At 41.2% G+C, this 23,493-nt stretch overlaps 1 protein-coding gene across 2 annotated transcripts in view; it reads right to left on the bottom strand.

Moving 5' to 3' along the window:
• Positions 1–2,080: 2,080 nt before the first annotated feature.
• The window catches only part of LOC133648353 (inositol-trisphosphate 3-kinase B-like), a 31,418-nt gene continuing 10,005 nt past the window's right edge, over positions 2,081–23,493 (bottom strand). For both annotated transcript variants that reach the window (XM_062044369.1, XM_062044370.1), the window contains exons 5-11: positions 8,960–9,059; positions 8,559–8,596; positions 8,320–8,495; positions 7,672–7,876; positions 4,260–4,361; positions 3,807–3,878; positions 2,081–3,716 (exon numbers count right to left, since the gene is read on the bottom strand). In XM_062044369.1, the coding sequence (XP_061900353.1) occupies positions 3,507–3,716; positions 3,807–3,878; positions 4,260–4,361; positions 7,672–7,876; positions 8,320–8,495; positions 8,559–8,596; positions 8,960–9,059 (903 nt within the window). In that variant the 3' untranslated portion in view covers positions 2,081–3,506. The remainder of the gene's footprint in view (positions 3,717–3,806; positions 3,879–4,259; positions 4,362–7,671; positions 7,877–8,319; positions 8,496–8,558; positions 8,597–8,959; positions 9,060–23,493) is intronic.

Below are 23,493 nucleotides of genomic sequence, written 5' to 3'. Positions count from 1 at the left end.
AACAAAACAATACACAGCAATACCATAACAATGCAATCCAATTCCAAAACCAAACCCGACCCAGCAACACTCAGAACTGCAATGAACAGAGCAATTGAGAGGAGACGCAAACACGACACAGAACAAACCAAAAGTAGTGAAACAAAAATGAATATTATCAACAACAGTATCAATATTAGTTACAATTTCAACATAGCAGTGATTAAAAATCCCTCATTGACATTATCATTAGACATTTATAAAAAATTTAAAAAAAGAACAATAGTGTCACAGTGGCTTACACTTGCATCGCATCTCATAAGCTTGACAACACACTGCGTCCAATATTTTCACAAAGATAAAATAAGTCATATTTTTGGTTCATTTAATAGTTAAAACAAATTTACATTATTGCAATCAGTTGATAAAACATTGTCCTTTACAATTATAAAAGCTTTTTACAAAAATCTACTACTCTGCTTGCATGTCAGCAGACTGGGGTAGATCCTGCTGAAATCTTATGTATCGAATGAATAGAGAATCGTTTTGAATCGAGAAAAAATAGTTTTTGAATCGAGAATCGCGTTCAATCGAAAAAAATCGATTTTGAATCGAATCGTGACCCCAAGAATCGATATTGAATCGAATCGTGGGACACCCAAAGATTTGCAGCCCTAATAAATATGTCCCCATTAACGATGGTAGATGGTAGGCCTATTTATTACAGACAGCAACCTAGTAATGATTATTACAATTATTCTAAAGCTAGGAAATGTTTTCATTGAAAAAAGTAGATTTTTTAAAAGTGAAAACCATAGTGCTTTTGAATTGTTAGTTCAAACTTGGACAATTTCAAACGATAGGAAAGCCCTCAAATTATTGTTTTTATTGGATGCATTTATTTATTTTTAAATAAGCCCTGTTTATTATGTTATAAGTATATTTTGCTTTTGATTGTCTCTAATATTTTTACTTTTGTTTTCTTAAACAACTTTTGTTTGTACTTTAACGACCCGATGAGGTTGATGTTGTGCTCTGGAGTGAGTGAAATTCAGAATTCCCATTGTGATGAACGTACCAGGACTGTAAGGTGATTGGCGGAAAGGGAGGAAGCGTTCGTTGTTGCGGAAATGAGGAACGAGGATAGACGTTGTCACGCCAAATTTCTTCCCCCTGCAAAAACCTTGACTGCCCGTCGCTGGAAGGATATGTGGGTATATACTTCGTCTTTGACAGCTGCTGGAATCTGAAGAAATCGATTATTGTTTTTTTTGTACAGGCGTGAAACAGGACAGTTGCGTGCCGGTTAAGGACCCCCGGCAACTTTGTGAGTTTATTGGACGCATCCCCAGAAGTAAATGGGGGGGAATGTTTTTGTAGGGGGGAATAAATTTGGCACGACAGCGTGCATGTGGAAGGAACGATATAAGTTGAGCTGTGTTAGTATAGGTTGCTCAATAAAACTTTAAAAAGAGCGTCAGACTTTGTGTGCACTTCTTCTGGATGCTACAGTACTGTAAATGGATTGTATTTAATTTATTTTTTATTGATAACTATTGAAAATCGCTCAACCTGTTGTAAATTATTGATTGAATTGCATTGAAAGTGCCTAATTTTGTTTGTATATTATTTTTTATTATTTTGTTCAATATAATTAATTTCAAAATACCCTTGTACGTGCCGAGGCATTTTCACACCAAATCGCCCCGTTGAAATAAAAATAAAAATATTTAAGGACTGGACATTGTTATCTTCAACTGGCAAGAAAACACCAATAATGTATTAAAGCAGTGTTTGTTAAATTATTATTAATTGCTATATAGAATTCGAAATCAGTTTTTGTGTCCCATTTAACAAAAGACCAGTATGTATTCGTCCTAGTTCCACTCAAAACACCAACGTTGTTTCATAAATATGAGGTTGTACATGGTTAAAATAACTATGCATACAAGATTTGTAATAAACTATACAGGTATTTTAACTATAAATTAAATAATAGACTCAAAAAAGGTTCTGAATAGAATACGTTATATTGCAAGTGATAGATTCCATGAGATTTAAATGGAAAAAATGGGCAAAATGCAAGAAATCACACATACACGTGTTTTCACCATTCTTTTAAGAAACCATCCATATAATAATAAATATTCAAACCAGCAAATATAATACATGCTAATACAATGTTTAAGTGCACATTCGGGGACATATGTCAACGATTTGGTATCACAGCAATATTTAAAGACGTGTTTTCTCCATTGTAGCTTAAATAGTAGTAACTGTAATGTAACAGAATCCACTTGGTTTGTTTACGACTGGAATTGGTTAAATAACTCAAAAGCAAAGCTAGTCAACTACCTGCACATGTCGGGTTACAATGTTTTTAGTGTGTAAAAACAAAACTGAAACTATGAAAGAAGGCACTGCATGGGCCACGTGAACATCTAAGCCACTGCAAACATGTACTCAACACAATGTATAAGTGTGGCACAACAAACCGGAAACATGAGCACTTTTGCCGGGATTGACCCTTCAAAATAAAATCAATATTTTTTGTCCAACAAAAACAAGTGTGTCTCTCCGGCTGCTACATGACACTCCTAGCTGTTGAACAGGAAGACTGCACAGTAAGGCACAGATTGCACAATACCACTTGAAAAAAAGACACATTTGTAGCATCCATCAATTCACCAAATAAGTGTGAGTCTGGTCTTCTCTTCTGTCATATCATCAGATTCCAAATGAGATAAGGTGGTAGAACACACACTTCACTTTCAGCTCAAACCAAATATGTCATAAATAGTGAGGCACAAATTCAAAAGCAACCTTTATGACCCGAATAAACACGCACTCATTTAAGACCTAAAATAATAAGCCATAATTTACAAATGAGGGTAAGACATTTTAAATAAAGTAAGTGTTCAGCAGGACTTGGAGTGCACTAAAATCATGTTCAACTGAAAAAATATACAATAAAAACAATCATCTACTTACTGTACAGCGTTTGAACAAATCCCAGGAGCAAAATAACACAACAGGTAAGAGCTTGCGTAAATTTAGCTGTCATTTTAAAATTTTGCTCCACTAAAGTTAGAAAGTAAAACATACTTAACTCATCTGAAGTGCAGGCAAGTTTCTGAAATTAAGATATTTTTGTTTTACAAATCTTACATATACTTAGAAATAGCTGGAAATATTTTAAATAATCTTTTTTTCAGGCCTGAATGGTTAGTTTTGAACATTGGAGGTTATTATATGTTATGTTATAATGGCAATGTACCAGTTTGCATAAGTTGTATGTGGTTTCTTTCAAATAACGAAACAATAAGTTTGTCTTTCCTCAGACTTCCACCAGGGGTCACTAAAGTGTAACTTGTAATGTGCATTAAAGGTGTGAATTTCTTGCTCTGTTCCATAAGACATTATAAAGCTTGAGTGTTTTTCTGCAAACGTGCAATGTCCTTCCCAAACGTTTAAGGCAATAATGTGTGTGTCTGAACCTTTCTGCTGGGTTTACATAAAAATAAAACTCAAGTTTCAGTGTTCGACACACAAGAAATGATGTCCACCAAATTATCCAGTCCAAAAAGGTAACCGTCTTCCCTGTTTCCTTCTTGCCAGGATGTATGGTGGTTTAGCTCCTCTCCTTCTGGTAGAGCAGTGGTCTTCCCAAAGTCGATCATCCACACTTTGGCTCTCCCTTTGCTGTCGTGAACGAACAACAAGGAGCTGCCAATAACCTGCACGCAAAATATTACAGATGGTTAGATCCTCAAATATCCTTCTTTTGTCTGCGGGTCAAAGGTCAGCATCACTTTGGAGAACATTACCTCATGAGTTTTGAAGAACAGTGACATCTCCAGAACGGCCCTGATTTCCTTTAGCCTGGCTATGTAACAATTCTGTACACACACACACACACACACACACACACACACACACACACACACACACACACACACACACACACACACACACACACACACACACACACACACACAAACACGCTTAAATATCTAGTTAACCCAGTTCTGACACTAAGCTGGGTAACATGTGTCAGTCATATTGTTCGCGCACAATGCTTTCAAGTTATAAGTATGTGTGTTTTCTTGTGTAACGGGCTAGACAATGTAATTTTTATGTCACTATTATTTGTGCGTGTGTGTTTAGAGGAAGAAGACAACTCCACAAACAAAATCGAGGCTGCAGTTGCACACACACTTTGAGGACTAAAGCTTAGTAGGATTGTACTTTTTCTGGGCAATCCTGAAGAGAACACTTACTAGTATGTCGTTGTTGCCTTTGACAAAGTCACGGAACGCCGCCATCACTTGCTCGCGTGTTTTTGTCCTCTTAAAGTCTCTGTTCACAGTCCCGTCCTCTTTCTGTAGAGCACAGATGGACAACACACCTGCATCACAAGTGCACAACTGACTACATTACAACACTTATCTTGTCAAACTTTACACATAAGCATCAGGAAGACAATAGTGTGTTTAAAAGTGCTTTTAGTAAGCCCTACTAGGAACAGTTTGGTGTATGCATGAGTCTCTGGTATTAAAGCTAAAGAGCTTTGTTTGTGTCTGCAAAAAGCACTATATTGTGTGCTTGATCCACTTTTGACATACACACACAATTGTGCACTTGTCCAATGTAATAGATGTCATACATCACATAGAACAACGTAACATTAATGAGTGGAACAGGAGGACAAAATGCAAGCAACACTAAGGATTGTGACAATATAGCAAGCTATCACGGTATTTAACATTACGATAAGATAATCGACACATCTCGTCGTGTATTGTTTTTGCCACTATAATGTTATTTTATTGAGAGACGGGATCATAAGATGCCTTGGCTTACTCAGGTAGTAAAAAGCCCACAGGACTACAATGTAAAGAAGCTTTTATATTTTCTTTCACACACTACAGTATGAGAACCATGTGGCTAAATCCTCCATTATACTGGAGACACATTCTCTTAAAGAGACAGAAACATGATTTACTATTGCCCAGATCAAATACTGTCATACTTTTAACTAATCATTATACATGTACAGTTACGTACGTATTCATGCATATTCAGCCAAAACCATTTTTGCATTGCTGCTGTGTGTAGTCTGGTTAAATTATTTTATGCTGCAAACTATGAAATTTATTATTTGTGTACGGTTTATTTTCACCCCTTTCGCAGCATCGCCACATGGACACGTTATCGTGAGCCACACCGTGCATCTGGAAAGTATTCACAGCGCTTCATTTTTTTCCACATTTTGTTACGTTACAGCCTTATTCTAAAATGGAATACATGCATTTTTGTCCTCAAAATTCAACACACAACAACCCATAATTACAATGTGAAAATGTTGTTTAGAGATTTAAAAAACTAAGATAAAAAACTAAGAAATCACATGTACATAAGTATTTACAGCCTTTGCTCGATACCGTATTTCTTCGGACTGTAACGTGCACTTAAAATCGTTTTGTTTTCTCAAAAATTGAGAAAATGAAACCTGTGCGCTTTGTGTATGAATTATTTCTGGTTGTGCTGACCTCGTAATGATAAGTGTGACCAGTAGATGGCAGTCACACAGGTTGAAGCCTGTTCAATAAATGACTGTAGCAAGCACCCGTAATACCAAAACTTTGATGTTTCATTAAGAATATAGAACATTACACACAATGTTCAAAAATGCGTATTTAAGGGAAAATAGTTGAAAAAAACACATTTTCTGTCTGCCATAACCTTCATTCTTTTTTTCTAATAAATGCACAACATAAACATTTAAATTGCACTTTTAACATGTGTTAACATTTTCTCCTTGCTGTTGGCTGCCACAGATCACAGCACCCACATGCCATCACTCTCATGTGTTCTGTATTTTGGCGGCAAACTTTGTCCGCATATTTCAAGTTCCAGGAACTCCATGCGGTCTAAATTTAATCAATTTCTATTAGTTACACTCATTAAATGATTAATCAAAGCAACATAATATAAATCTTTTTTCTAATCAAATTAATTGATTAATTGTTGCAGCCCTACCTGAAACTTCCTGGCCTACTAGCATATCTATGTTAGCTACATGCTAATATTTCACTCACATTTTAAAAGCAACATCATACTAGGTTCGTTTATAGGCTAAAGAAAAACAACATCGTCAAACTTACAGCTCACACGTTTATAGCTGACTGACATGTAGCTGACTGACACATAGTTGGATTTAGGGCTGCAACTAACGATTAATTTGATAATCGATTAATCTGTCGATTATTACTTCGATTAATCGATTAATAATCGGATAAAAGAGACAAACTACATTTCTATCCTATCCAGTATTTTATTGGAAAAAAAACAGCATACTGGCACCATACTTATTTTGATTATTGTTTCTCAGCTGTTTGTAAATGTTGCGGTTTATAAATAAAGGTTTATTAAAAAAAAATAATAATAATAATAATCTTTTTTTTAATAATAAAAAAATAAAAAATAAAAACTCTGCGCATGCGCATTGCATAGATCCAACGAATCAATGGCTAAATTAATCGGCAACTATTTTAATAATCGTTTTTAATCGATTTAATCGAGTTGTTGCTGCCCTAGTTGGATTTAGTTTAAAATGTGTAGTGGAAACCTTTTTCTTTTCATACAAAATGACACATGAAAAGACGATGTGGGCTCATCCAACAAAAGTCCCTGGTTAAATCAAATCATTTTTACAAAAATACTTCAAAAGCGAAAAAAAAAGTAAGGGAGATGAAAGATTTTTTTCGGAAAACATATTTATACTAATACATTTCTAATGATGTGTTTACAAGCACACCATTACAAAATCACCTTTGCATCATAGGGGACTACAATTATGCAAATGGGAAAATGAATAGAAAGGGACCTGAGGTGGTGCCCTGTAGAACACCTATACTCCCACTCTTTATGTACTTCTGAGGTGAAGAAGAGGACGGACTCTCAAGACGACAAACAATGGCGAAAACAAAGGGTCATAAGAGGGACGTAAATGGGTTAATTTTAGCAGGGATTAGCAGGCGTCAGTTGCAGCACTGGTAGCGCACTAGTGGATGAGCAGCACAATCAGAATCCCAAAGACTCGCGTATAGTGTCCCGCTGGCTGCCAAGCAACAAGATACTATTTGGAGAGACAACACTTTTTTTTACCCTTCATGGTTCAAGTCTGGGAACAACTCTCAAACACACACACACACACACACACACACACACACACACACACACACACACACACACACACACACACACACACACACACACACACACACACACACACACACACACACACACACACACACACACACACACACACACACACACACACACACACACACACACACACACACACACACACACAACTTCTTGGGATAACCCTCAGTGTCATGGCAACAGAGCACCGGGAGGCCATGAATGTCCTTGTATAGTCACGTCTGTGTGTCTATGTGCATGTGTGAGTGTGAAAGTATAGTGTCATGGCCAGATGGTAAAGGCCGACAGAGCTGCCACCGACAGGCCTCAGTCATGACAAAGACAAGCTGACGTACACTTGTTTTTCTGTAGAAAAACAGGAAGTTAGATCATACCCTAAAGGACATCGACGCCCACATGTGCGTACAAACACAATGCTTAAAGGAAGGATACACACATCCTTCTTCTGTGTGTCCTAGCTACCTTGACTCCTTCTATCCTGAAGCCAAGCGTCGCGGTGGAGCTGATGGTCTCCCTCCACTGCATGTATCTGGGCTTGGAGACCACCTTCTGCTCTTTTTCCTCGGACGTCGGCGCCTCAGAGTCCACCTCGATCATCTTCTGGTACATGTCTGGTCTCGGGGTGGGCTTCTTCCGGGCCTTGGTCAACTCTTCCTCCAGATACGTCCTAGAGGATGCGGGGGAAAGAGTGTGAACATTTCATCATAGCTTCTTAACCCCATGATGTGAATCACTTTTCAGGAAGTGTTCATTCATGTAATGGAAATTAATTTTCCAAAGATCTAAACTACTTCATGATCAAATGTTATAGGATTTCACAAAAGAACAAAAACATTCAATCTATATTTTATTTATTATGAGCAGTATAAAACTTGAAGCAAGTTAGTTTTTAAGTTAATTTCAAGTTTTATCAAACACTGAAGAAAATAAACATTCTTGGATGTAAGTTATCTAAATATTGAAATATCACAGCATGGCATGAACGCCCACACAAACAATCATGAAGGACACTTGCTGTCCTGTCATTTTGACATGCCCTCCTTTAACTAATCAGTGGACTTGTGTGTCTTGCTCTGCCCTTTTAGGTACACCGGCTTGTATTTGTCTCACCTAACTCCCATCTTGCAGTCCATCACGCATGGGTAATCAAACTCAGCTAGCAGGTCCTCCATCTGGTTGTACTTCTGTCCGTCTTTCTCGATGTCTCCATGGTAACCGGGGACATAGGGGCAAAGCACGTCCTTCATCAGCATGGACAGACAGCGCTGCTCGCATTCACAGTGTTTCTACAAAATAGATAATTTGGACTTTACAAGACAACAAGACAAAGAAGGCGATGGTTCGCTTACTTTTAATATGCGTCCATTTGCTCCAGCCTTGAAGCTCCCTGTGAAGAGACACGCTGCGTTAGCATTGGGGACAGTCCGCTCGGGTCGAGATGATCCAAATAGACGCTTGTGACATGCTGCGCTCGCCTTCTGCTGTTTCCTTTTAGGGCCCTGACGCGTAGGACCAGTGGTGGGGAACCACCGTTAACATGGTCTGCTGTACAAACGCTATAAAAGGCCCATTTCCGACCTCCGTTTGACCCCCCGAAACTCAATTAGTGTTGTTGATCACAACACACTTAGTGGTCTTTACGTCCACTCTTGTGTACATAACGAGAGACGTTTATTATAACATTATATTATTATATATTATATATAACTAACACAATATTATAACGAGGCGTTTGTGTGAGACGTCATACCTGCATGTCCTGCCAGTTGTATCCAGGGATATTTCTTTTTGAAGGACATAACAAATGGAGACCAGTGAACCATGTTCTTGATCTTTTTCCATGACTTGTGCTGCAAAAAAAACACAAAGACACCAACACCATCATTAGTCAGTCAATTTGATTTCAACATCAAGCCAGCAGACAAGAAACAATAAAAAGGACATGGTGATTTTGTACTCCATAATATAATTGTTACATACTTGTTTTCACAGTTTGTATTTTCCTCACTTTGTAGGTTTTTATTGCTACTTAAAAAAAAAAAAATTACATTACAGTAAACCCTTGTTTATCGCTGTTAATAGGTCTAAGGCCTGACTGTAGTAAATTGATTTCTGCAAAGTAGGAATGATTAATCAAAAAGTGAATATTATCATAGCTAGAGCATAAAAAACAGTTTAGGATCTTCTTAATACTTTTTAACATGAAGATAGCCCCCCAGACATGAAAAAACACCCACATAGTCACCTTTACACTCCGTAAATCCAATGTAGTAATGTTGTGTAAGGCTGAGCCATTTAATAGTCACAATACTGAACAAGGCATTTGATTTGATCTCATGTGATATTTTTTGTTCATTTAGCCATTTCTATGCTTGAAATGCGTCATTCATACCAAATAATTAAAGCGTGATGTTGAATGGGATGATTGTGTTTTCCATGGCATTTTTTTATTTTATGGATGTAGTTTACAATGTTGGCAATTGGCATATTTAGCACTTAGCACAGTGGAGCAGCGGTTCACTAAATTGGCCCTAGTGTGTGAATGCTGCACCCTGCCTTTCGCCCGGGTGCAGCTGGGATAGGCTCCAGCACCCCCGCAACCCTGAGAGAGACAAGCGGTAGAACATGGATGGGTATTTAGCGCTTAATCAAAAAAAAACTCCTGATGGCAATTTTTTACTATACATTTATGTTTCAGTTATCTTGTTACTATTTTTTTTAAACTATCGCTATTTTAAACATAGATTTTTTTCGAATTTGAGAATAACACTCACTTTTAAACGGTTAATTTTGAATATACCCTAGGATTGCATAGTATGTATTGTCAGAATAATAATTATACTGTCCCAAGCCCAAGACTGTCAGGCTTGTCCCTGACAGTTTGGTCAAGTTTTAGTTTTTTCTCTGTGTTTGTTTTATTTCCTGTCAGCACTCTTATTTTGGTTCAGTTTCCTGTTTGTCTCTCTGAGTGCTGTCCCCTCAGCTGTGGCTGATTGGCACCGGGCCACACCTGGTGCCAATCAGCCAGCTGCTATCTATACCTGCCCTGCCCTCCAGTCACTGCTGGATTATTGTCACCACTACCTGTCCATGTCATTTCTACTTGTCAATGTCAGTGTAGCTGATGCACTCCGGTGGGCCAGCAGAGGGCGGCGCCACCATGCACTCCGGTGGGCCAGCAGAGGGCGCCGCCACCATCCTCTCCGGTGGGCCAGCAGAGGGCGCCGCCACCACCCTCTCCGGTGGGCCAGCAGAGGGCGCTGCCACCATCCTCTCCGGTGGGCCAGCAGAGGGCGCCACCATCGTCTCTGGTGGGTCCACCCACACCGGCGGTCGAGCCGCCTCGCCAATTGCGGCGGCGTTCAACTCGCCGTCGCCACCTAACTCTTTCCCGCTGGTTACGGGGACACTTGGCCTGGTGGCCCACCTCCGTGTCCTCCCTCCACCCTCCCGTGACTTTGGACTGTTTTTTTTTTTTGGGTGGGGGTTGCTAGAACGTCTGGTATCCGTTATGGGAAGGGGGGCTACTGTCAGGCTTGTCCCTGACAGTTTGGTCAAGTTTTAGTTTTTTCTCTGTGTTTGTTTTATTTCCTGTCAGCACTCTTATTTTGGTTCAGTTTCCTGTTTGTCTCTCTGAGTGCTGTCCCCTCAGCTGTGGCTGATTGGCACCGGGCCACACCTGGTGCCAATCAGCCAGCTGCTATTTATACCTGCCTTGCCCTCCAGTCACTGCTGGATTATTGTCACCACTACCTGTCCATGTCATTTCTACTTGTCAATGTCAGTGTAGCTGGATGCGGTAGCGGTAAGCTATATTCTGTAGCTGTTTGTAGCTTGCTGTATTTTTGTTCCTCGTCTTCCAGTTCCTGTTTCCCTGGCATCCTGTTTCCTGTTCCTAGTTCCTGGTTTATGTTTTTTCTTTATATTTTTACTTTTGGACATTAAATAATGTTTCTCTGCACAATACCTGCCGCCATCTCTGCATCTTGGGGTTCGTCAACAACTCATGGTGACAAAGACTAATGTCTTACAAGACAGTTAATCCTGATTGTCATGATTTTTGATGATTTGTGCTTCAGAGATAAAATATTCCAGGAGAGTACTGTACATTATGGGTATTCAAAGAGTGCAATAGTGGACGTCCACAGAAACAACGCTTAATCTTACGTTAATGCACGCACATACACAGGGTGGCCCTAACCTTAAAGGAGTTTCTTCCATTTGTCGCCGGCCAGCTTCTCCCACACTCTGCATTTCATTTGACTCCAGAACATGTTGACCTGGCTCCAGGGGGTTTTCCTTTGTTGGTGTCCTTTGGCAACCAACAAAAACACTTACTATCCCCAAGGGCTTTCCTCTTGGACACTCGTGAAACACGCTCTCTCAGCATATTGCTTTCCGACCAAATCTTTACACAAGGGGATTTATGTCGCTGCCTCTACATTAGGAAGAGGACGGGGATAGAGAGGACACGAGGACCAAAAAAGGAGATGAATGACGTCATCCAACGTGAACCTGATGAAAATATATTGGACAATAACATGACTATCTATGGTTGTGCACTCATATCAGTCTTAATGGCTCTCACTGTGTTAAGCAGCAAGGAGTCACATGAGGGGTTGCTCTTTGCACAACTGAAAGACAGAGAAGACCCCCTGTGATACAGAATAGCATGGTTTATCAGCATGAGTCTTGTCTAAGACAGAAACATTACTGTAGAAGCTTTATATTCAAATAATGGTGTTCCAACACTAATACAGTGGTACTTCAACTAAATAGTGCCCCAACTCTCGGCTACCGGTAATTGCTATGCTTTAAGTTATAGGCAAACATTTGAGTTACAAGCATCCATTAGTTGGCATAGAGTAGACCTGGGCAAAATACGGCCAAATACAACCCATTAAGGTTTTCTATCCTGCCCGCCGGACGTTTCCAAATAATGTTTTTAGACCTTTTACAAAAAAAATGTAGCCGCCATTACCATATGCAGTGCGTTTTTCAAATTACCAAAAGTCTTGAAAAATAGAAAGTATTTCAATGGTTGGAATCTGTGCTTTTGAATGATATACAGATTATTACAGTAATCTACATAACAGCAGGTCCAAGTGTGACCCACCCATAATGTGTCACATTTTTGTGTTGATTTATTTATTTTATTTTATGGTTTGAATTCGTTTTTGGAGCTGTCATTCCACATTCATCACTATTCACATTGGTCAGTAGGGAGCAGTAGGGCGTTTCTTCCCAATTGAATGATATCACCTGCAGACCGCAAGTGTCTCGTCATTCTGATGAGAGCGACCAGTCTGTAAACATCTGAAACGTTCTGTGTGATTTTTCCTCCTGTATAACAGGTTAGTTTTGGTGAATCAACTCACTGAATATTATCCATGTGATCTTTATAAGTTTAAGTACACATTCTGATGGTGGAGCCTAACTCTGAAGTGTTTGTGAGTTGTAGTTTGTATTTGTGAATGAATCCAGTGCACAGCTGCAGTAATCAATACAAAATGGCGACGTGAGTGCGCAATGTTTGTATAGGAACTTCTGATCCTAATTCAGACTCCCAAATTAGAGCTCCCATTTTCTTATTGATTTTATAATGTATATTTGTGTAATGTGTGTGTTCTGAAAGAGGTTTTACATGCTATTTTGTTGTGTTTAGACATGGTTATATAAGTTAAGCTCTCAGGAATGGTCAATGAACATTTCAAGTACAGTAACTTAAAGCTGCTATTATAAGAAGAAGAATATGAAGAAAAGTAAAGTATTTAAATGAATGTTGCTAAATTGTGCATTAAGTTAAAGGTGAATATTCCTGAGAAAGATAAGACAGTGAAATAATGTCTAATTGGGCACAATATTGTATGTTTTGGAGTGATGATGTGGGTTGTGTGAAAATATATGGCATACAGTATTGTTATGGTAATTATAACTCCAGTGATACAGTAACGGTTTAATGATAGTTTATTGAGTGTTTTGATGAAAATAGAGGTGAAGATAAAGTAAAAGACATTTACATGATAACACAAAGTGACAAAATATATGGGAAATTAAGTGAATTGTGGATTTGTAATTTCTGTTAATAAATTCTGATGAGAGCGACCAGTCTGTGAACATCTGAAACGTTCTGTGTGATTTTTCCTCCTGTATAACAGGACATTATTATCTGACTGCTTGTCCTGGCTACCTGGGACCTGCAACACAAGCAGATGAGGCACCAAGAAGTGTGGGCGGGGTTTGATTACAAAGTAGCCAGCCTGAAACTCGGGTGTTGGGGACAAACGCAGAAGCAGATATTCAAAACAAAGATCTGTAGAAAAGTGAGATTTTATCAGATTGCATGTGTTTTTTACCCTTTTGCGTTCATATTTCACTGTGTTTGTTGCATTTGTGTTGCGTTTTACTTTATTGTAAAATATGTTGATCGAGGAGGTGGTCTGAGAAGTAAAAGAGGAGCGACAATTATATGTTGTTATTACTAAGTGTTTTATCGTTCATAGTTAATATTGTAAATCCCACATGTTTCCATAATGGACATTCTGGGTGGGTTATTTAGTAAAAAAATTTAATTATATTCCATTTTTCGAGGTGGTCTGTCAGTTAGCATTCTATCAGACATTATTGTGAGTTTTTGTATTATAAATAATTGCTTTGGTCTGGTATATATGGTAGTTAATGAAAATATATAATATAATATCCTTAAGTTGAATAAGCTCTTTATTTGGAGCGACTGCATATCAACAACTAGCGTGACACAAAAGATACATAAATAAATGTGATCAGGTTCTCTTCTCAATAGTATCGAAATCATTGTCCACTTGGGGCGGCAGCTGACAAAACATAATTGAGAACCACTGCGTTGTATTTGATATATAACGTCTATTACGTTAGACAAGAGCAGAGTTAGAGTATAAGTCGATCAAGTACACAAGAGACAACAAATAGTGTGTGTGTCTTGGACACACACTCAGTCGGAGACAAACACAGCTCATTAGCATTGAAGCTATAGACACACACAAACTTGGGCTTACAAAAACTTAAAACTGTCTAGATTCCATCATTAAGGCTAACATATTTCTAATACACCATTGTGGGACATTGTTGTCTCTTTCCAGAGATGGCGACAGTATCTGAAGGTGGACAACCGTAAATACGAGGACGGTACCAAGTGACGCGATGACGATCCATACAGAACAGAAAAGAGTAGACTAGAATAGAATAGAGTACGACCACATCATCGTGTGAGCCATGATCTTTAAGCTCAGGAACAGCCGTGATCATACGAGCTCCTCTTGCCTCTCTTGTGAAAAAAAATCATCACTCAGAAGGCACTTACAAACGGGTGCGCGCCCTGAGTGTAAGTGAAGGATGGAGGTCAACAATTGTTTATGATTTGATTGGCAAAACAGCCAACCAGCAATCTGGACATGCAAATATTCACTCAGGTCTGCCAACGTTGTGGAAAACATTGAGGTATGGAGCAGGATACATTTGGGAAGGCACTTCTCTTCAACAAATTTGGGGATAATGTATTATATTTTATCAATTATTTGTCATGTTAAAAATATTTCAATGAATGTGCTCATTTCCTATTTTCATGCAGGTGTGGATGGATGTATGGGCCTGATTTGACATCATGTTTTTCTTTTTCAGACCGAAAACTAGTTGGCATTGAATCAACAGCGCCTCTGCTGTTTGCAGCTAAGCACTCAAATTGTCCCCATTGTTTCAAGACACAATTAATCAAGTCCAGACGATCAATTAAAAAGTTAAAGTTAAAGTACCAATGATTGTCACACACACACGAGGTGTGGCAAAATTATTCTCTGCATTTGATCCATCGCCCTTGATCACCTCCTAGGAGGTGAGGGGAGCAGTGAGCAGCAGCGGTGGTCATGCCCGGGAATCATTTTTGGTGATTTAACCCCCAATTCCAACCCTTGATGCTGAATGTCAAGCAGGGAGGTAATGGGTCCCATTTTTATAGTCTAATTGATCATCATGCACAGCCTGAGGACACACAATTATTCCATCCATCCATCTTCTTCCGCTTATCTGAGGTCGAGTCGCGGGGGCAGCAGCCCAAGCAGGGAAGCCCAGACTTCCCTCTCCCCAGCCACTTCATCCAGCTCTTCCCGGGGGATGCCGAGGCGTTCCCAGGCCAGCCCGGAGATATAGTCTTCCCAACGTGTCCTGGGTCTTCCCCGTGGCCTCCTACCGGTTGGACGTGCCCTAAACACCTCCCTATGGAGGCGTTCGGGTGGCATCCTGACCAGATGCCCGAACCACCTCCTCTGGCTGCTCTCGATGTGGAGGAGCAGCGGCTTTACTTTGAGCTCCCCCCGGATGTCAGAGCTTCTCACCCTATCTCTAAGGGAGAGCCCCGCCACCCGGCAGAGGAAACTCATTTCGGCCGCTTGTACCCGTGATCTTGTCCTTTCGGTCATAACCCAAAGCTCATGACCATAGGTGAGGATGGAAACGTAGATCGACTGGTAAATTGAGAGCTTTGCCTTCCAGCTCAGCTCCTTCTTCACCACAACGGATCGATACAGCGTCCGCATTACTGAAGACACCGCACCGATCCGCCTGTCGATCTCACGATCCCCTCTTCCCTCACTCGTGAACAAGACTCCGAGGTACTTGAACTCCTCCACTTGGGGCAGGGTCTCCTCCACAACCCGGAGATGGCACTCCACCCTCTTCCGGGCGAGAACCATGGACTCTAACTTGGAGGTGCTGATTCTCATCCCAGTCGCTTCACACTCAGCTGCGAACCGATCCAATGAGAGCTGAAGATCCTGGCCAGATGAAGCCATCAGGACCACATCATCTGCAAAAAGCAGAGACCTAATCATGCAGCCACCAAACCAGATCCCCTCAACGCCTTGACTGCGCCTAGAAATTATGTCCATAAAAGTTATGAACAGAATCGGTGACAAAGGGCAGCCTTGGCGGAGTTCAACCCTCACTGGAAACGTGTCCGACTTACTGCCGGCAGTGCGGACCAAGCTCTGACACTGATCATACAGGGAGCGGACCGCCACAATCAGACAGTCCGATACCCCATACTCTCTAAGCACTCCCCACAGGACTTCCCGAGGGACACGGTCGAATGCCTTCTCCAAGTCCACAAAGCACATGTAGACTGGTTGGGCAAACTCCCATGCACCCTCAAGGACCCTGCTGAGAGTATAGAGCTGGTCCACAGTTCCACGACCAGGATGAAAACCACACTGTTCCTCCTGAATCCGAGGTTCGACTATCCGGCGTAGCATCCTCTCCAGTACACCTGAATAGACCTTACCGGGAAGGCTGAGGAGTGTGATCCCACGATAGTTAGAACACACCCTCCGGTTCCCCTTCTTAAAGAGAGGAACCACCACCCAGGTCTGCCAATCCAGAGGTACCGCCCCCGATGTCCACGCGATGCTGCAGAGTCTTGTCAACCAAGACAGCCCCACAGCATCCAGAGCCTTAAGGAACGCCGGGCGGATCTCATCTACCCCTGGGGCCTTGCCACCGAGGAGCTTTTTAACTACCTCAGCAACCTCAGCCCCAGAAATAGGAGAGCCCACCACAGATTCCCCAGGCACTGCTTCCTCATAGGAAGACGTGTTGGTGGGATTGAGGAGGTCTTCGAAATATTCCTTCCACCGATCCACAACATCCGCAGTCGAGGTCAGCAGAACACCATCCTCACCATACACGGTGTTGATAGTGCACTGCTTCTGCTTCCTGAGGCGGCGGATGGTGGTCCAGAATCGCTCCGAAGCCGTCCGGAAGTCGTTTTCCATGGCTTCCCCAACTCCTCCTATGTCCGAGTTTTGGCCTCCGCGACCGCTGAAGCCGCACACCGCTTGGCCTGTCGGTACCTGTCCGCTGCCTCAGGAGTCCTATGTGCCAAAAGAACCCGATAGGACTCCTTCTTCAGCTTGACGGCATCCCTCACCGCCGGTGTTCACCAACGGGTTCTAGGATTACCGCCACGACAGGCACCAACTACCTTGCGGCCACAGCTCCAATCAGCCGCCTCGACAATAGAGGTGCGGAACATGTTTCACTCTGACTTTCACTGAGACTCTGCCAGATGTTCCCAGCAAACCTTCACAATGCGTTTGGGCCTGCCAGGTCTGTCCGGCATCCTCCCCAACCATCGCAGCCAACTCACCACCAGGTGGTGATCGGTAAAAAGCTCCGCCCCTCTCTTCACCCGAGTGTCCAAAACATGAAGCCGCAAATCTGATGACACAACTACAGAGTCAATCATGGAACTGCGGCCTAGGGTGTTCTGGTGCCAAGTGCACATATGGACACCCTTAAGTTTGAACATGGTGTTCGTTATGGACAATCTGTGACGGGCACAAAAGTCCAATAACAAAACACCACTCGGGTTCAGATCCGGACGGCCATTCTTCCCAATCACGCCTCTCCAGGTTTCACTGTCGTTGCCAGCATGAGCGTTGAAGTCTCCCAGTAGAACGAGGGAATCACCCGGGGGAGCACTCTTAAGTACTCCCACGGGTGAATCCAAAAAGGGTGGGTACTCTGAGCTGCCGTTTGCCTCCTAAGCGCAAACCACAGTCAGGACCCGTCTCCCCATCCGAAGGCGGAGTGAAGCTACCCTCTCGTCCACTGGGTTGAACTCCAACGTGCAGGCTCTGAGCCGGGGGGCAACAAGAATTGCCACCCCAGTCCGTCGCCTGTCACTGCTGGCAACGCCAGAGTGGAAGAGCGTCCTGCCCCTCTCGAGAGAACTGGTTTCAGAGCCCTTGCTGTGCGTCGAAGTGAGTCCGACTATATCTAGCCGGAACTTCTCCGCCTCGCGCACTAGCTCAGGCTCCTTACCCCCCAGCGAGGTGATGTTCCACGTCCCAAGAGATAGCTTCTGTAGCCGAGGATCGGACCGCCAAGTGCCCTGCCTTCAGCTTCCGCCCAGCTCACATTTCCCCCGACCTCTATGGCCCCTGCTATGGGTGGTGAGCCACGTTGCCTCTTCGGGCTGTGCCCGGCCGGGCCCTATGGGGGAAGGCCCGGCCACCAGGCGCTCGCCATCGTGCCCCACCTCTGGGCCTGACTCCACAGAGGGGCCCCGGTGACCCGCGTCCGGGCGAGGGAAATCTGGGTCCTTTGTTTTTATTCTTCATGGAGGTCTTCGAGCTGCTCTTTGTCTGATCCGTCACCTAGGATCAGTTTGTCTTGGGAGACCCTACCAGGGGGCATAAAGAGCCCGGACAACATACTGTAGGTCCTAGGATCATTGGGACACGCAAACTCCTCTACCATGGTAAGGTGGCAGCTCAGAGAGGAGACACACAATTAATATTAGGAAAATAAATTGTGGCAAGATGGATAATTTTACAATAACATTTAAAAACTTAAGATATTAAAGATTTATTTTTTAGATATTTGTATTGCATTGGCTTTACAGATTGTAATGTAGTGAGTGCATGATATCAGACGGTAAATAACATGTTAATCACTGCCATAATAATTCAATAATGATGACAATTTCCAACCATCTGTCAAAAAGTATTGGGACACATGATCATCACGTTTACAAAAAGTGTAAGCAGGAACAAACTATGGCGTTTCTTTGCAACTATAACAGGTTTTACTTCTCTGGGAAGACATACAAGAAGTTAAGTGTGTTTAATGGGCTTCCTCCACATCAAAATCTCCCAAGCATGAACAGACCTTGCACAGGGAGCAGAAAGAGGATTTTTTAAAGTGTTTTCACACAGGTCCACAATATTTGGGGTTTGGGGAGGTAAGGAGGGCAAGTACTAATAGTACTATTCTATCTGCATGACCAGACGAAGATGACATGCAGAGGGCAGGAAAACCAGCAAAGCCACCAAAGTTTCCATTGAGAAATAGAGAGACACACACACAGAGAGAGAGAGTGAGAGAGAGAGAGAGACAGAGAGAGACAGAGAGAGAGAGAGAGAGAGAGAGAGAGAGAGAGAGACAGAGAGAGAGAGACAGTGAGAGAGAGAGAGAGAGAGAGAGAGAGAGAGAGAGAGAGAGAGAGAGAGAGAGAGAGAGAGAGAGAGAGAGAGAGAGAGAGAGAGAGAGAGAGAGAGAGAATGGTAAGCAAAGAAACTTCTTACAGACAGGAAGCGGAGGGAGGCGGGGGAGAAGTGGGGGGGGAATGCCACTTTCCTTAGCTACAGCATTTTCCACATACACTGCTGACCACATACAAACAACAACAAAAAAGACAGATCCTCTGTAAACAACACAAGGACATACAAGGATCACTGTTAAAAGTGTCAAAAGCTATTATTGACCTGAAAATCTACATTGAAATCAGCTTCATCCATTGCTTAATGGCTAATTCAGCATGTAACACAAAAAGATGGTATCCATTTGTGATGCTCAGAAAAAGAGGTTATACTCAGTGTGTTGTGAAACATAAGTGTGCGAAGACGTGGGGGAGACACCGATGCACTCATTTATGAAGGCGGAAACAACAACTCCAGTATCGCTCACTATAAGGTCCTCTTACGAGACACAAACTGTCTGCAAAGTTTACACTGCGGAGGAACACACACTATTGCACTCAGGTTTAAAATTAGAATGCAGCCTGTGTGTGGGTGTGTGTGTGTGTGTGTGTGTGTGTGTGTGTGTGTGTGTGTGTGTGTGTGTGTGTGTGTGTGTGTGTGGTCCACCTTCAAGAACAAAAGGTGTGCCCATTTTTTTCTGTCAGTAAGGGCGTTTCATTGCTGTTTTGTGCATAGTCATCAATTGTCGGCTGTCAAGTGCTAATGACGATTAACTGGTGTTTCCCCCCTCTTTTCTGCACAGGCAGTTAAGAGTTAGACACCCACAATTGCGCGCACACACACAGGCACATTTACAGCTGTGCAAGAGGGAAACTCGGTTTGACGTCACAGGGTTGCCAAGCAACAGTCCGCTGTGGTAGTGAAGATTTTCCACTGCGGTGCACAGTACAGTTTGTTTTGTTTCTTTTGTGTGTGTGTGTGTGTGTGTGTGCGTGTGTCCCACTTTGTGACAGTTGTAGTGTCTGCAAGAGGGTGTGCCAGAGTGCGTGTGTGTTTCACAGGGCAAACTAAGAGTGTAGTACTCATCATTCCGAACAACATACATTAAAAAATGCATCTTCACAAACAAGCTGGGTGTCAATGAGAAAGTGAGTGATGAGATGAACACCTGAGCAGCAATAGCCAATTTATGACAAATTAGTAATGACGGAAATAAAGTAAGCACATTTTAAGTGTATAATTTCCCAGCAACACCACCATACTTGCGCATGTGCAAATTTCAGCAAAATTGTGCAAATGGTGTATGCTACTCTGAAAAGGCAATATGTTGCCATAAGAATGCAATACATCGTCACAACACATTTAGAGCAGTGGCCACCAACATTTTCGAGGACTTACTAACTATCAGCGCAGTCCTACAATTATATAAACATTGTTAATGCCTCTGGAAATCAAATTCAATGCTTTTAGGACCATTTAAGGCCTTACATTTCGCAAAAAATACTTAATACTTTTAATGCCCTGCGGAAACTCTGTATGAGCTTTGCTTTAAGATGCAATTTTAAACTTGCGCGCCAATGATAGGAAAGTTTGTCGCTGCAATGCCAACGAATTACCTCAGTTTTATAGAGTGTTTTGAAGTGAAAGTGGCCGCCTCTCCTCACTCATCTTTGCACCGTGTAACAATAGGCACCGACTTCCAGGTTCACGTGCGGTCATTACAAATAGTGTGATTAATTTTGATTGATATAAGATAACGCAATACATATACACATATGTATACACGTATACATATACACTATATATACACACATATATAAGTATACGCAAATGTATGTATATATATATATATATATATATACTGTATATATATATATAGATAGCACTTTATTGACTCCTTCAGGAGAGTTCCCTCAGGAAAATTAAAACTATTAAAATATATATATATATATATTTATATATATATATATATATATATATATATATATATATATATATATATATATATATATATATATATATATATATATATATATATATGCATATATATACATATATATTTACATATAAACATATACACTCACACACACTATATACTGTATACATACAAAATGTATAAATATTTTAAGAAATGATATTGGCTGATGTCAATATTTTGACTTAATCTCATTGTATCTTTGGTTCATTTTGTATCTGCAATGTGCCTAGGGCCTATAAACCACGAGTCACGGGCCGCATATGACCCCTGTGCCACACTTTGGGCACCTCTGCTGTAAAAGCCAGCTGTTTGGCCACTGTTAAACACATAATTATACAATAATAACACATAATAATACAATTCCAAATCCAAACCAATCTAAGCCCAGCAACATTCCGAATAGCAATCATCGAGAAGACACACAAACATGAGACAAAAAATCCAAAGGAGTCATACAAAAATTAATAATGTCAACAACAATATCAATATTAATAAGAATTCCAACATAACAGTGATTTAAAACTTTTAAAAACTTTTTTTTCGTGTTTGATAAAGAGGGGATAAACAGTGATAAACTGTCCTTCATTAGCTGCCACCTTGTTTTATCTTATATCAATGCTTTTGCACATGTCAGTTTGGAGCAATGTTCGCAGACTCCAGTTAGCTTGTTAGCTTCCTGTCGAGTGATGTTGGTCGTGGTTGAGTGGAGAGTTGTTAAACGTTGGATAATGGATGTTTGAAGCATTGCAACAGTAAGCATTAATGTGTTGCTGCAGCCGAGGCCGTAACTACTATTGAGGACACCGAGGTCATGTCCTCTGTATTTTGTAAGTGACAAAAAGAAGATGATATGACTGACTGCAAATATAATTTGTGTAGGACATTGTGTGCGATGTAGATTACAATACTGTAAATCATCCTCTCTCAGTATACGATCATTGGTCGTGCCCAGCCAGTTACAACTCCAGACAACGTAACACAATGAAGTCCACTTTTACTTTAAACATAATCTGATCCAAAATGTGCTGTCAACATAATGGTAACATACTATACAGACGTCACTAATATTGGTTTCACCAAAATGAAATTGATGTCAAACGCCGTCGGTAATAACGTTGTCATGTCAGTCAGGTGCCGCTCCGTGGGTGTAAGCAGCGCATGTCAAATGTAAATTATTCAATGACAAGGCTCTTCATACAAAATTTTACCCCAAACGTATTCCTGGACACATCAACCTCTGTCACTGATAAGAATATGAGGACAGAGTTCTCCTTAAGACTTCTGATGGCTCTTGTGGCGTGCGCAACTCGGACTTGAAATTTAAAGCAGAAAGTCTTGGGTTCAAATCCATGTCTGAGATAAAATGATATCAAGTTTTTAAACTTAGGTTTTAATGATGCTAAAATTGTTTAACAGGCTAAACTTTACCATTGTAATTAAAAAAGTGGATTTTTCATTGTGTTGCTCAAGGTGATATGATTTATATGGTGTTGGGATACCCATGATTTCAGCCTTTAAAGCTCCTCCTGGACCACCAATTCTTGACCTCTGTAATTGTTAAATCTTGGTTACGGGCCTAGCTGGAGCAGATTATTTTTTTGGCTGTGCACGTCACGCGACTCGCGTTTGCTTGTGCAGCCGTGCTTTGGGTGGGGCTGAAGAGAGATGAGGTGTGCAGGTGTGTTCAGGGTTTAAAATGTATACCTGTTGGTGGGTCTGTTGGTCACTCTCCGGGTGGGTGTGGCACCGATGTCATATTAATAGATACATTTTTTTCTAATATTTTTGGGATTGACCAATAGAGCTCCAAAGATTGAATTGAATTGAAGTATTTATTTCAAACCTGCACAATACAACAACACACATTTTTTTTCATTTTGGCAGACATTTATGCAAGGCTTGAAAAGGGGTTGGATGAAGCAGATGCTTATAATATCCCAACCCCTCTCACTCATTCCACATTTAACATAAACAATATAATACAAGAACAATACTACAAAAACTAAAACAAGAAAAGCTCCTGTACACTAACAATACAATTGTACCACTGTTACTATGAGACAAGACAAGACGAGACAAAAAACACACTCACACGCACACACATACACACAGGCCCAAACACTCTCTGACCATACACCTCTCTCCCATCGCTCTGTGCTGAGGGCATCACTCTCTTTCCTCCTCATACTTCTTTTTTAAACAGTCTTTAAATTGAATCATGTTAGAACAGGTTTTTAACTCGTCCCCTAAGTTGTTCCACAGAATGACTCCACGCACTGAAATGCACATTGATTT

Source organism: Entelurus aequoreus, linkage group LG04 (assembly GCF_033978785.1).
Source record: "Entelurus aequoreus isolate RoL-2023_Sb linkage group LG04, RoL_Eaeq_v1.1, whole genome shotgun sequence".
In the NCBI taxonomy this organism is placed as follows: domain Eukaryota; kingdom Metazoa; phylum Chordata; class Actinopteri; order Syngnathiformes; family Syngnathidae; genus Entelurus; species Entelurus aequoreus.
This window is presented reverse-complemented; position numbering and strand designations above follow the sequence as displayed.